This window comes from Choristoneura fumiferana, chromosome 25 (genome assembly GCF_025370935.1).
Source record: "Choristoneura fumiferana chromosome 25, NRCan_CFum_1, whole genome shotgun sequence".
In the NCBI taxonomy this organism is placed as follows: domain Eukaryota; kingdom Metazoa; phylum Arthropoda; class Insecta; order Lepidoptera; family Tortricidae; genus Choristoneura; species Choristoneura fumiferana.
In genome coordinates, this window is record NC_133496.1 from 1149915 (window position 1) to 1165447 (window position 15533).

The 15533-nt window shown below is 39.2% G+C and overlaps 1 protein-coding gene across 3 annotated transcripts in view; it reads left to right on the forward strand.

Annotated features, from left to right (window-relative positions):
• Positions 1–15533, forward strand: part of Skel (DM13 and DOMON_DOH domain-containing protein skeletor) — a 139029-nt gene that overhangs the window by 104530 nt on the left and 18966 nt on the right. For 2 of the 3 annotated variants that reach the window (XM_074107517.1, XM_074107516.1), the window contains exons 5-6: positions 6735–6862; positions 7325–7462. In XM_074107517.1, coding sequence (XP_073963618.1) covers positions 6735–6862; positions 7325–7462 — 266 coding nt within the window. Of the gene's footprint in view, positions 1–6734; positions 6863–7324; positions 7463–13069; positions 13556–15533 lie in introns of those variants that run through there. The other variant, XM_074107518.1, reaches the window with a different exon arrangement.

Here is a 15533-nt window from a genome sequence, read left to right on the forward strand (position 1 = left end):
TCGCTAATCCTGCCGTGAAGCAGCAGTGCTTGCACTGTTGTGTTTCGGCGTGGAGAGTAAGACAGCCGGTGAAATTACTGGCACTTGAGGTATCCCATCTTAGGCCTCTAGGTTGGCAACGCATCTGCAATAACCGGATGTTTATGGGCGGTGGTGATCTCTTACCATCAGGAGACCCCCTTGCTCGTTTGACATCCAGTCGAATAAAAAAAAAACCTTATCTTTAATAATATCTGTCTACTAGAGTTTACCCGCGGCTTCGCACGCGTGAACTATTCGATCTGGTCGTTACAATTGAAATTCCGGGATTTTACAAAATTCCCTGGGAAATCCCAGATTACCTGTATGCCAAATTTCATGGAAATCTGTTCAGTAGTTTTTGCGTGAAAGAGTAACGAACATACATCCAAACAAACATCCATCCATACAAACTTTCTCGTTTATAATATTAGTGGGATTTGTATCACTCTTTATGCTTAAATCGCTGAACTAATTTATATAAATTTTGGTGTGAAAATAGCTTGCAACCCGGCATACAATAATTAATAATTAATAATCGAAGTTGCTCACAAAATTTCACCAGGGTCGGTTGAGAAATGTGACCTGTGGAGGACAAACACACACACACACGCACACGTATGCACGCACACACGCCACACGCGAACACACACACACACACACACACACACACACATATTCAATATGTTGAGCCTTGCTTTTATATTATAGCGAGTTCTCCATCACATGGCACATTGCCGTGATCTTACTGACAGGCTACCTCACCCATGATTTTATCAGGGAGTTAAAAGCATTAAAAAACCGACCTCGAAGCGGCTAATTGCAGGGATCAGTCAGCTTATACCAAGCCTTAGGAGCTTTGTTTATGTTAAACTAGCTTTTGTGCGTGGCTTCGTCTGAAGAAGTTTATTGCTATCAAATAATGATGATGATGATGGTGGTCCTGCTATCCTCCATTAGAGATATGACTAATTTGTTAATGCGTGTTAACGAACTGAAAAACTATTTTAAGCTACCTTATATGTGTAAATAACTGTCAATGTTGAGCAAAGAAAAAAAATCGGTTGAAAATTCTTTTAAATATTTTTTTGTTTAAACCTATTATATCGGTCTCTTTCTAAAATGAATTATATAACAAAGTTATGAATGTTTGAAATTCAAGATTAGACGAAAATAAACACTGGCACGTGACACCGTGAGTCAGTAGAGAAAAGCATTTTAGATAGAGACTGATATAATAGGTTTAAACAAAAAAATATTTAAAAGAATTTTCAACCGATTTTTTTTCTTTGCTCAACATTGACTGTTATATACACTCATGTAGCAAAACAAAAGTATGTTTTAATCATAATTATACGTAAATAAGCAATATTTGTAATTACAAATCCCAAATTTCCCATGCCGTAAAGTTAGCCGTAAAATACAAAGAACGTCGATTGATTTTTGACGACAATTTTACTGCCGTTTGCACTGAATTTACAACTGATGATCAACTTTACTGCTCCATCGAAGGTTCAATCATCTCCTTCATGAATATATATTAAGCTCTTTTAGGGCGTGATTCATACATTTTAATTATGTCACATATTATTTTCTCGACATTTGTGACACAAGAATAAAGTTATTTCGATTAACGTATTACATGTGCGTAAAGTAACTTGTGTTTAGTGAGTTACAAATACACACAATATTTCACATTTATAATAAACCAGCAGTTGCTAGTGGATTAACCCCCGTTCCAGTCTTTTTTAAATTTAACACAAACCCAAAATTCGGTGCCGCCGTTCGTTTTTATTTATATAGATAGATAGATAGATATAAATAGGATAACCTAGTGAACGTTAAAGCGTTAAATAAAGTCAGATGTCAAATAATAGTAGATTATTGTCGTGGCCTGGAAGTAGGCAATTGCTGGCTGAGTATGAGTATTAAACGGACGAGCTTGCGAGTCCGTTTAACTAATACGAAGCCAGCAATTGCTATTCCAGCCGAGACTAATATAAAGCTTTTCTCAAAAATGGTGAATAATTCTGAAATAGAATAAACTTTTTCTCAAAATATATTGTAAAATTTAATTTTATTCCAATATTTTTCTTATGCTTTCCCGCCTTTTTTCATTAAAAAATAAACTGCAGGTGTATTTTTCCACCGAAAACACCACAAGCTATTTCAGACCCAATAGAAAAAGTCCGGAGTTCCAACAAAATATCTGATACCGGCCATTAGACTTGGCTGTATGTATACGACTTGTGCCAATATTGCCATGGCCTTTTTAACTTTAAAAAAAAATGTGACTGATTGCAGGCGCGCTAATTCATTATTGTCGAGCTAGCGCGCCTGCAATCGTTTTAACTTTTTAATTTTTCGCTGACCATAAACTATGCACAAACAAAGGTGAACCTTCTGATATGTAAAGAATAATGTCAACTTTTACGGTCATTTTTGAGAAAATCTCTTTATCGAATAAAGAGATTTATTTAAGGCAATAAATGAGAACGTTGAAAAATCATCCACTTGATTCTACATAGTACTTAGTAGTGTCAATTGTATGTGACTTAAATATTAGTGGAACACTCAAACCTACCACAACGGGTTTAGGGCTAGGTTCACGACTGAACTTAAAGTGCCGGTTAATTAGTTTATTTTCTACCACACTGAAGAGTTCACGGGGGATTCAACTATAATTGCCCAAGAGTTCTAGTGGGAATCATATTTATTTTATTTATTCACACACACGCACTCGCACGCACACACAACACACACACTTCTTTTCTGTCATTTCGTAATTAGACCCCTGAAGAACCGCCATATGATACTGGTACAAATGATCTAATATTTTGTGCCACCATCTCCGGGTCTATCAGCCGTTTTTGAGATATTGAACTTTGAAATTACTGAGTCGGGGGGCTTTCAATTCAGCTATTAGTTGGCTAGGTGATTAATCGATACACTTTTTAAAAATTATTATTTTAATTGTAAAAATGAACTATTTGAAAATATAATCATCATCCATACGTCCCACTGCTGGGCACAGGCCTCCTCTCAGAACAAAAAAAGAAAGAAGAGAAAGAGGCAAAGAGGGCTTGGGCCATAGTTCCCACGCGGGCCCAGTGCGGATTGGGAACTTCACACACACCATTGAATTGCTTCGCAGATTTGTGCAGGTTTCCTCACGATGTTTTCCTTCACCGCAAAGCTCGTGGTATATTTCAAATGTAATTCCGCACATGAATTTCGAAAAACTCACAGGTGCGAGCCGGTGTTTGAACCCACGACCCTCTGCTTGAGAGGCGATAGGTCAAACCACTAGGCCACCACGGCTTTTTATATCCCACGGCTTTTTATATCTTTTTAAAAAATATTTAATATTGAAGCGAAACTCGGAACTACGGTTATTAAACGGCCGAAGCGTCGAGATAAATGTATTCCACGCGTTAAAACGGTTTGTATTTAATCACGTTATTTGTCCGCGTCGGATGTCGGAAAGACGTGTCGGACGCGCATTGTCCGCGCCGCGGTCGTGCCGGATGAACTGCAGCTGCAATTATACTGACACCCATTACATCCTTGTCGGCGGTGCTCTCAGAAGCGCAACAATAGCTGAACAGTCATTGAGTGCACATATCTCTAGCTCATGGGCAATTAATGATCATCACCGTCATCATTTTCACACCTTACACCACACCCATCATCACACTTCGTCACATCACGTCACATCTCGTCATGGACATTTTTAATTTATTTTATGTATTTTTCCATGTTGGCGCGAATAAAAGTTTTTTATGAATTAAAAGAATTTCTTTGCTCACCCGCGACCTTATGATAGCTAAGTTTAATCAAGATATGCGTGTTCGTGCAGTTCCTCCACCTCCACTGTAAGTGAAGTGACGTGACGTGACGGCTTTCGAACTCAACCAGAGCTCATTTAAGCTATCATATAAGGTCGCGGGTGAGCAAAGAAATTATTTTAGTTCATTGATATAGACCTCCGCAAAGTAACGCCTGATTCAATAAATTATTTAAAAGTTTTCTTTCTTATCAGCCGCAAGACGACCACTGTTGGCCTGATCCATAGATCTCTAGTTGCTTTGGTTGGGGGCGGCCATGTGCGCCAATTGGGCTTCAACTGCACCATTGGGCCCACGACCAGCCCACACAGAAATACGTATTGATCATAAAAACAAATCGCAAAACAGTCAAAACAATTACAAAAGTAACCAAGTAGGTATGTAAAAATCATACCTAATTATTAAAAATAAGGTACAGCGGGGTGAAATGAAACACTAAGGGGCTGTTTCACCATCCATTGATTAGTGTTAACTGACGGTTAAATGTGATGCCGTCTCTATTTGTTTTGAACGAATAGACGGAGACCGTATCACAATTAACCATCAGTTAACACTAATCATTGGATGGTGAAACAGGCCCTTGATAACAACATTAAATAGTAACCTACAAAGCATAAATGTTTAAGCAGACACCTGTTATCCCAGGTGAAGCTAAGGATCTCGTCAACCTTCGCCCTTTTCAGACAGAGGCATATCAATTTCAGATTATAGCAAATTTGGCCGGTATTGAGCCGTTCCATCGCTCATATTATCGTAATATGTGTACTACACCACACAATAGGTTACCGTGCGACACACGACACAGTAGATGCCGTACGACACGACAAAGCAGTTTGCCGGCAACAGGTCGCGTCCTTATCGCATCCCGAGGCGACTTTATTATCGCTTAGCGACGCTTACGTGTGCCCATATGTGCGGGAGATAAATACAGCTTCGCTTTATGAAAGTTTTTATGACTATTTGCGTAGTAAAATAGCGGGAAGGAGGGCTTTTGTGAAAAATGTTGGGCACCTTGATTTGAAATGTGGCTTGCTTATTCTTTACTAGAATGAGGTGTTCCATTTCTAGGCGGTAAATTCAATGACGATACGATACAATACAATACAATAACTAACAGAAAACACAGGTATATGGAGATTTACTCAGCGATCTCTTCCAGGCAACCTTTACAATAGACAGAAAGGTAGGAAGGCAGCTGGTGCAATTTACAGTAGATTATACAATACACATACACAACAAATCCAAAGAGATAGATAGGTAGATACATAACAACGTACAACATTAACAGTATGTGAAAAAACTAGTATACCATTCATACGCAAGATGACAGAGATAGTGCTCCCAAAGCATAGACCTAAAGATAGGCAAGGACTTAGCGCGCCTTAAGTCTATAGGCAGGGAGTTCCACAACCGAGTGGCCTGGACAGTATTATATAAGAATAATCATAGTTCTATCAAACGAGTTTATAGAAATAGAATATCATACAAAGTAGATATTATGAATGTTTCGAAGACAACTGTGGCACTGGTGTTGACTGCGCTGCAGTTGTTTTATGGACGGAGGCGGAAATACTTAGCTTCTTGTATTCATATTGGTGAATTGTTCACGGGAAAAAGGATGTCTTAGATTAAGACAATATACCCTTGGTCAAGACAATAATATTTCGTATATAGATGGACGTCATATTGAATTAGATGAAGACAAATATTGTCTTGGGTTAATAACTATTATCTTACTTAAAGAAAATAATGACTTGGATTTAAATAATATTCCTGAGACTATGAATATCCTTGGTCAAAGAATTACTTTTTCCGTGCTTATTTAAGGGTCCACGGAAAGAACGTGTCTAGTCACCTAAGCAACTTTTTGAGTTATAGCGGTTTGAAAGTTAGTCATGAAACAGTTACCGTTTATTTAAAAGTTAAAAAAGTATATTTTATTTTGTTTTCACATTATTTAATTCAATGGTAAGACGTAGTACTTTGCGAGCTCTACATTTTGAGATTAAAAACTCAATTTAAAAAAAGGTGACTAGGAATGTTTTTTCGTGGACCCTTCATTTGATGCGCCTCTGTTTTTAATGTGGTGTGTGTGGTGTCATTACTAATTATGAAATCACCTAACCTTAAAAAAAGTTCAATAACCCCCGGGGCCAATATTATTATTTTAAAGCTGAAGTCGAAATTCCCCCACCAACCCTCGCTTTCACGAAAAAAAATCCGAGCTACGATTCCATAGACAGACGTTGGCGTCCAATTTTGTGACATCCCTCTTTATGCGACAGAGTTTAAAAACAACTGACCTGACTGATTGTGTAATAGTTACGTTTTATTAAAACCTGAGCTATCGGGCCAAAAAGTTGTTTCAAATAATCTATCTATGTACCTATCTAATACCTACCTTTAAACGAGCAATTCTATATATATAAAATACGAGTAAATAAATATCTTGGGATACTTGACACCAATTGACCTAGTCCCAAACTAAGCAAAGCTTGTACTATGGATACTATGCAACGAATAAATATACTTGTCTTATATAGTTAAATACATATTAAACATCCAAGACCCGAGAACTGTTCATACAAATATCTGCCCCGGCCGGGGATTGAACCCGGAACCTCAAGATTTGTAGTCAGGTTCTCTGACCATATATATAGAATCTCGGAAACGGCTGCAACCATTTCGATGAAATTTGGTATGTGGGGGTTATCGGGGATGACAAATCGATCTAGCTCTTATCTCTGTGAAGACGCTTATTTATTATCGAGTTATAGCCCGAGCAAAGCCACTTCATAGAGTTTCAAACAAACTGTGCACTTGTTCAAGACAAGGATGGTAATGATTTATCTGTCGCTGTCGTTGCAGACGCGAAGTTCTGGGTGGGGCGTGGCGCGAAGCCGTCGCCAGCTGGCGTGCGCATCCCCGACGAGAACGGCAAGGAAGCGCCGCTGCGCAAGTATGACCGGAAGACCATCGTGCTCACGCTGCCCGGGGTAAGCATTATTATCAATTATCATTACCACTATCGTAAGTTTCATCGTCAATTCAAACGACAAGTCCCATTAGACCAAGGGATCATTCCGGTGTAAAGAGTTTATTGGCAAAAATGAAAACCAACCGTAGTTTTCTACCACTTACTGATTTTGTTTGCTGACATTCTTATTCATTATACTCGGACAAAAATCATAGAAAATGACTGTATCAAACTCACTCTTTTGTTAAAGTGGTCTTTCCATTTACAACTTGCTAGAGTTGATTCTGTTTTTAGGTTTTAATGTTGTTTTTTTTTTGGATTTTTTGCAATACATGTATACTACCAGCTTCTTATTTAATATCATATCACTAACATAACTACTAAACTTGGTATTCCCTAAAAAATATTTCGTTAGATAAATGATTTCATTAAGTACAAGATTTTTAAAAACCACTATTTTACAGAGTTTTCTCATTCCCAGGAATTGACTGTGTTCGACATCGGCCACTTCGGCGTGTGGTGCGAAGCATTCACTGTGGACTTTGGCCACGTCGCGCTGCCACGGGAACAGCTCGCTAACATCCCGCCCAGCTTGAAGATGCTGGGAGTGTCCCCGCAGGTATGTCATTACCATCACCGTTGACTTCAGAAACGTGGCGTCGCGCGGGAGCAGCTCTTCAACATCCCTAACAGCTTGAAGATGCTGGGGGTTTCCCGCAGTTATATCATTACCATCATCGGAGTGTTCACCGTCGTCTCCGCCGCGTGGCACTGCCGCGGTAGCAGCTCGCTAATGTCCCACACAGTCTAGAGATGCCTGGAGTACCAACCGCAAGTATGCTATCATCATTACCATCACCATTCACCATGCAGTTTGTTTAAGCGGCACTACCGTGAGAAAATATCCCAGTCTCTAATATCCTACCTGACCGATACATCGTCAGCATTATAATCCGGTTATTCACCATTCACTTTGATCTGATGTTTATGTCACGGGAGCAGCTTCCCAACATTCTACACAGGTATATCGTCATTACCATCATCATCCAATTGTTTACCGCCATTTCGGCCAGATGGTTCTATCACGGAAGCAGCTCGCTAACATGCCACGATGCTGAAGATCCTGGAGTGTCGCATTTCAAGGTCAGTTCGCTGATCATTACTGATTTCCTCTTATGATGATGGTTTTTTTTCTTGCGACGAGAAAATGCTTTTCCGTGGAAAGTTATGTGGGACTCTCTTCATTTAACATACCCACTAAAAACAATTATCGTCGTTTGTCCACTCTGCCGTTATCGGAGCGCCATGGGATCGCGTACATTCAACCATGATGCTCCCCGACAGTCAATTGACCTAGGTTAACACGGACGGAAAAAGGAATAAGGTAATAAGAATATATTTGAATTTAACAGTTTATAGTTTCGGAACGGTTGTTACGAAAACTTTTTTTGTATTAAATGTTCTTAGAACATGAGATAAATTATTAAAATACTTGACGTACCTATGTAATTTTAATTAAATACATTTAAATGAGTGATTCTTGTACACTATGACATGGAATAAAGCGTGTTTTCAAGGTTTTGATAAAAAAAACCTCCCGGGAACTAAAATTAAAACTTACAAAACAAAAAGTGTAAGCGAATAATTTTAGAAATTCATTGTATTTTAACCTTTGAAATAAAAGTTGTTTGATGTTCTTATTAAAATTTAACAAAGTAAAGATAACAAGTCTCTTGTTTACAGTCGGTCGTGTATTGTTAAAATTTTCCATAACATGCTACATGAGATCTAATCATAAAAAATAAAATTATACTGAGCAAATATTATGCTGAGCAGGGCTGATGCGGCGCAATTTATATTATGCGATGTTCTTTTAAAATATTTTCCTGCTCAATGTATCCCTGTGTATCGACTATGAATAAATAAATCTCTTTTTCGCATTAGTTTTGTCCGCGACTTCGTCTGCGAAGAATTCGTTTATCGCTTGTCCATCAGAACTATAATATCTATCTAGATCTAGCCTATGTCCATTACAGGATATCAAACTGTCTCTATCTCTACACCACATAATTTCATCAAAATCAGTTGAGTACGTACTTTATGCTGGAAATTGAAAGTGAAAGTCATTGTCACATTCGCATTTGTAATATTAGGAAAAATGACACAAGTTTTGGCGACAATATTACTTTTCGGCCATTATTAACAAAATATTTTGTTTGTAATTGCATAAGAGAGAGATTTTTTTACTTTACACTAACATTCAGAGACTTATTAATCATCCTTTTACACAACTGCCTAAAGAAACTCGTTCTTTCATTTCTCATAATATCATCTCTACCAAGAAAATCAAATCGCATGCAAATTCTGACTATAACGCCTAATTCCCAGACCGTAAATTAAAACCCGAAGCTTCACCAAAGGTGCCGCGCACTGATTACGGCCGTTACGCCGTGCGCGGGAAGCGGGTTAACGCACGGCTCGCGTGCCGCCGCCTGCTAACTCATCGCCATTGTCTGCTTGTGACGAAAGTAAAATGTCACTTAAAGTGCCTCCTTCATTTTTTTTAGCTTGTAGTGTGTGTGAGTATAGTGTATTGTAGTGAGAACTGCTGGCCAACAGCCTCTTCTTTCTTCCACTCTCTACTTTTGGCACACGGCGGCCACGACGTACAAAATACGCGTTCTTGAATCTACATAAGCACGACTACGTCTGTACACGCGTCAATGTGTGCGTAAGATACACAGGGCTGACTATCGCAAAACCCTAGTACTATAAGTACTACCAATGACATATAAAGGTACTTATAATGTGGGTATGGCTTAGATTCATATAATCGCTTAAATAAGACAAGTGTAGTCGTTAATCTTACCTATTTATTTAAATTAATTCATGTATTAATCGCGATAGTTTCATAAATCATTATTTATTTATAAAAGGAAGTAGGTAGGGTACCGTTACCATTTCGCAAAATTATTGCTCCCGAACTTAGTGCCGTGCGGCCGACATACATCGCGTTGCGCACCCGACTGCTTTCCTGCGGTTTTCTTGCAATCTGCGCTTTAGGGGTGGGGTAACTCGAACCAGTGCGGGGCGGAGCGTGGCCATTCTGTACGTTAGTACTATTATATATTCTGTGCTTTTGGCCAAATCTTGCCTGTCTGATTGGAAACGGTTCAAATCGTCCTGCCATCTCTTCCGGTGTGTCTCCGGTTGTGTTATAAAAATAATATTGTAAACGCGAAAATTTGTGACTGTGCGCTTGTTTGTGTCTCCTTCACGCTAAAGGGTGAATATTCGAGCATTATGAGCGGTCGGTTAAACGTCATTAGCATCTCACGTTTATTAGCAAAACGGAAAGACAAGTCGCAAGAATTTAGGTGCCGCTATAGATTTAGCATACCGATGCTAAACAACCCGACAGTACCGTTTGTCTTTGGTTTCATAAAAAGTTAACCCTGAGCATCATTTCTTTTAAGTACTTGCCGAAATGATAATGAGGAAAAAGCGCCGCAAAAACACTGTATATTTACCCAAAAAAGTCTGGACGGATTTGGACGGAATTAAAGTATGTAGGTACATAGCTGGTTGTCTGGAATAACAAATAGGTTATATTTGCATCCCCTATGAGGAGTAGGTATATGTGTTCTGTGAGTTTGTTTTGTACTCGCGTGTGATAAGCTACTTCACCAGCGTTATGAAATTTCGCTCATTAGCTTTCATCACATCTCATCATTCCACATTAGTTATAAATATAATTGCATAAGCGATTCTGTCTGTTGCTACGTGTTCACGGCTAAACTTATTAGCTAATCATAATAACAGACAGCTTGGAAAATCATTAGCTGATCTATCTAATTGTATGTAAGCATGTGCGGCGTTCAGCAATATTGTACGGGGCAGGAGACGTAAACTATAAGTAAATCTTGAATCATAACCTAGAACATCCCCGATCTATTCATCTTGATTTATGGGAGGTTGGCGATTACAGTTACGTAGCGGTTGTAATGTTTTTTTTATAAATTAATGGTGAGACGTCTGTTTCTATAAGTTGCTTTTTATGAACTATTATGTACATAATAAGCTTCTATTAAAAAATAATTTATAATACAAGCTTTTTTTTGTGTTTTTGTTGGCTTGCATTTTTATCCAATTAACATTGTATTGGGTCTGGGCGATCTGGTCAGAGATCGCCCAAGAAAGGGTAGAGTGGAGGACATGGGGGGAGGCCTTTGCCCAGCAGTGGGACACATCTACAGGCTTCTAAATAATAATAATAATAATAATAACATTGTATTTACATTCAAGTCAATTCGATCAATGAACTTGCCAGATTTGTCCCAACATCGACAAGCAAAACCAATAACAAATAACTATGGGCAAAACTAAAAGCTTGTAAAACACACGATAACAGACAAAAATATATATTCAAATATTAATTTTTAATAAAAAAAAATTGTCAACTGTAGGTACTTTCTTTAATGTACTTGCATTGTCATCAAAGCTATGTACATCCGTTCTAAGATTTGATTCGATGGCAATTATATAATTGAAGAGTTTTATCCAGCGGACAATATTGGCCGGACCATCAGAATTTCACTACCAGATTATAGTTTTGTCACCGGATTTACATAAGTATACCGAATTGCAGCTCATCGCATACAAAAAGTGGTCCAAAATGGTTTGCGAATTTTTAAACCACAAAAAACTTTCCTACGAACGTTGTAAGTTAAATAAAAACTTGTAAGTACTGACCGTTGCGTCTTCCTTACTAAAAATCATAATTTTAACGGCCTTGTGTCAAAATGCGACCCGGGGCCCAAGCACCCTTGAGGCTTGCGACAGTCACAGTTAGCGGGCCGTAGTTGGACACATCTCACACGTTACTTAAGTTCAACCTCCGATCGACATCAGTTTTGAAACTTACAACCGCAACTTTAGAGAAGCCGAGCGAAATTTTCGACACTTAAAAATAAACTGTACAACATTTGATTAAGATTGAATATGGATAAGATTAGTCTTGAGAGATTGCAGGTACGAGTGAATTGGTTTGTGCAACTGCAGCGGGTCAATAACCTCTTGCGCAGTCGGTAAATATTTTGATAATTGATGAGAGGAGAGGACCATGTTTGGTTTTGTCGAGTACACTTCGCAATTGGCCTCTGATTAGTAAATATGTGACTGAGGACACTATTTCTTCTCTATAGTATTCAACCTAGTAATTCAAATCAAACGTGTTTATAATGACCTTTAAAACAAGTGCTACTTTGCATCTTGTGGACTGCACCAAAGAGGAGTTCCTAACGTTGCAAAAATTACGTGGAAATTTGTTAGAAATTTAATGAAACTTAGTAATCAACGAAATCATACCGAGAACTGCTATTAATGAACATACTGCAACCCTCAGACACCCCCGTATTTATTATTTTATGTTTTAGCTAAATCATTATACTTGTTTCCTAGTATCTTACTTAATTAATTACGGTTCAGTTATTTAGAGAAGAATGGCAAACAAAATTTAGGCGGTCAAATAGACATACACGCAAGTGATTCTATAAAGGTTCTGTTTTTTACTTTTGGGATACGGGGCCTTAAAAAGTGAATGCTGGATGTAAATACGGTGTCATATACTTAAACTGAGTTGTATATCGATCATTTACGAGGAATCAGTCATCCACACGTACGTTGTGCATTCTTTATCAAATAATACCTACCATCAAAACAAATGAAGGGCTGGCAGACTCTCGACGCTCGACACGCGTCACCATTACATGTCACCATGTCACGACGGAATTGATGGCTATTCACAATTGACAATTGACGCATGACGGCATTGCCAGCGAAAATCGGCTACGCTTTTTGTTAAATAACTGAGTGATACAACCCGACAGTTAAAATTGTACCTTGATTAATATGGCTAGTCATGTTTTTTTTTCAATATAGCTCGGTCCACTGGCTGTCGATTTGGCCAATGCCTGGTAAAATACAGTTTTGAAGCAAACTGAGGATGGATGATATCTGAGGGGTAATCGCGGATAAACGAAGGCCAATATTCTTGAAAAATTATAACAATAACACGTCATATACAGACAGATACTTTCTTCTCAATTCAGACAAAAATACATTATCAAAAAGTAAGAGCTGATGCCCTATACGTTCAAGCTTCCCTTATAATTCTAAACCTAACCTAACCTCCCAGTCCTGTCCTTGAGCGCCAGTTTTGTTGCAGAGCCGCAACAAAGCCCTCGCGGCCTCCCCCGCCGCTGCACCCCCGCCCTCCCCGCGCCGGCCGATCGCCCGGCTCGACGCTACCACGTACCGGCCGGCGAGGCTCGGCGCCGGGCCCCTCGCCGCCCTCCTGGACCAGCCAGCAGACCACGCCGCGCACCTGCACCGAAGAGCCGACGACTACCGCCCCCCCATCAACAGCTCATCCCCACCCCCGCCCCCAAGCAGCCCGACTCCGACTACGAGCGGCTTCAAGAGCAGCAGCGGCGCAACCAACAACAGCTCCAACTCCTCCAACAGCAGCTGTATCAGCAGCAACAACAGCAAAAGCTGTTGGAGCAGCAAACGTACCAGCAGAGACTTTATGAGCAGCAGTTATATGAAGAACGAGCGCTGAGGCAGCGAGATCCAGAGCGGTTCCAACTCGTACCGTATCAAGGTGAAATCGCACAGAGGTTCGCTGACAGGCAAAGAGAGGAACTGTACCAAGCGCAGAGGAGAATCTCACAACCAGAGCAATACCGGCCTGAGGAGCGACTCTCGGCGCAAAGATACCAGGAGCTCAACGCGCAAAGGTTTCAGGGGAAGACGATAGTGGACCCTATCCAGAGGAGCATTGACCTTGACCTAGATGGCGAGCCGAGGCAGTGAGCGGCGCTTCCGTATTTGTTATCCAAGACTAACGCTAAACCATCGCATAACATCCTAGACGACTCTCCCGGAAGCTTAGCTGGGCGTCCGGTGGATTCTAGACGTTTGCTATAAATTATAAACTTTGCATAATCTTTACACCAGCAATTAGTGGTTTCGTCACGTCATCAGTCATCGCTCGTTAGCGATGCACGATTGGCTAATTAATCAGAATCATTCGCCGCAAAAAGTGCTTCGTCTTTAGGAATTTGGGTCAGAATCGTGTGTATAATTTGTCAAATGAGTGGAAGATGGGAGCGCGGCGTGAGCGGCGCGCCCTTGTTGCGTCACGCACGGCCTCTGCGACGCATCGAGTGCATCCTTTCAATTACAGCAACTCACTTGACACCCGCGTCTAAATGTGTGAAATTGCCTCTCACTTCTGCAACTTATAATTCATCGAGTTCGAGGTTTGGTTCCAAATTAACTCATACTGTTTCACTTTGTTGTTGAACGAACTTGATGACACAACTTTTACATTTTGCATGAATGTTTTTATTCAAAGTGATTATTAACTTTAACTTGTGTTTTGACGAAACGACGTGGGTTTCATAGTGGCCAATTATTTCTGAGAACCTCCCCCTCGAGTCGTTGGAACCGCGTCTTGAACCAAACGTGGAAACTGAGCCAGTATAATTATTATGTAAGTTAATTTAAGATAACCATAGCGTGCATTAATCGCTCTCTCACGGATATATCGGTGGAAACAAGCTCTGCTTTCGTGCAAAATAATCTAACGGTATCTATCGTTTCTGTTGCAGCTAATGCAACGCTGTTTCATAGTTACTTAGTTGAAAGCATAATAAGAGTAATAATGTGTGAGATGGGAATCCGTTGCATAGAAGAGTGAAAATAACGGTGAATTTATCTCGAATTTGCAACAGTTTAAAGCTAATTGAACAAGGGCATTTTCTGGGACGCAAAAGATTCCGAATTATTCATTTATATCGTAAATTCCTAAAATATTTTAATTAATTGATTAATCAAATTACTCATGGTCTAAAGGCTGCGTTGCGAGGCCATTCAGTACTGACAAATTCGAAATATCCGTTTCCGTTTATCTTCCTAAAGAAAAGCTTCTTAAAAGTTAGCCGAGATTTTTAGTTTCCGTTTATATTTACAAGCGTGTAAATCTCAATTAGAAACCTAAACAAGAATACTCAATTGAATCAATACCTAATCGAGATTAACTAGTAACTATTAAATAATACTCAAACAGTTGCCGACTGTGATATACTCCTAAATGCAGTGCAATGTACATTTCTCTTCACATGAACTAACACGCAGGGCATTTTGTAACGATAGCATAAAGTCCTTTTTAAAATTAAGTTTATTGACCCATGTTGTAGATATTACCTAGAAATAAGTATTGTATATTTATATTAACGTTGGAGCGGTAATAAACCTTGCCAAGCTGATTGTGTATTTAATTCGATTCCTGCTAAACCTTTGAACTTTGAGCAATAACATTGTTATTACGCATCACAGAATCAACTCATTTTATGTTTCGTTGCCAATAATCGTATACGTTCTTGTGATTCCGTTACACGCTTTAATAGAAGCTGGCTACAGTTATTTTAGCTTGCAGGCTCGATGCAATTTGTTTATTGCATATTATGTATTTACTGTGCAGTTGAAAATAATTAAGTTCGCACATAAAATCTCTTTTTCACAATCGTAATGAGCACGGAACGCAGTGTGCACATAAGTGCAGTAATATCTGATATAATCTTGAAACAAATCATGTAAAGGAATCCTAATTAGGTATTATACTT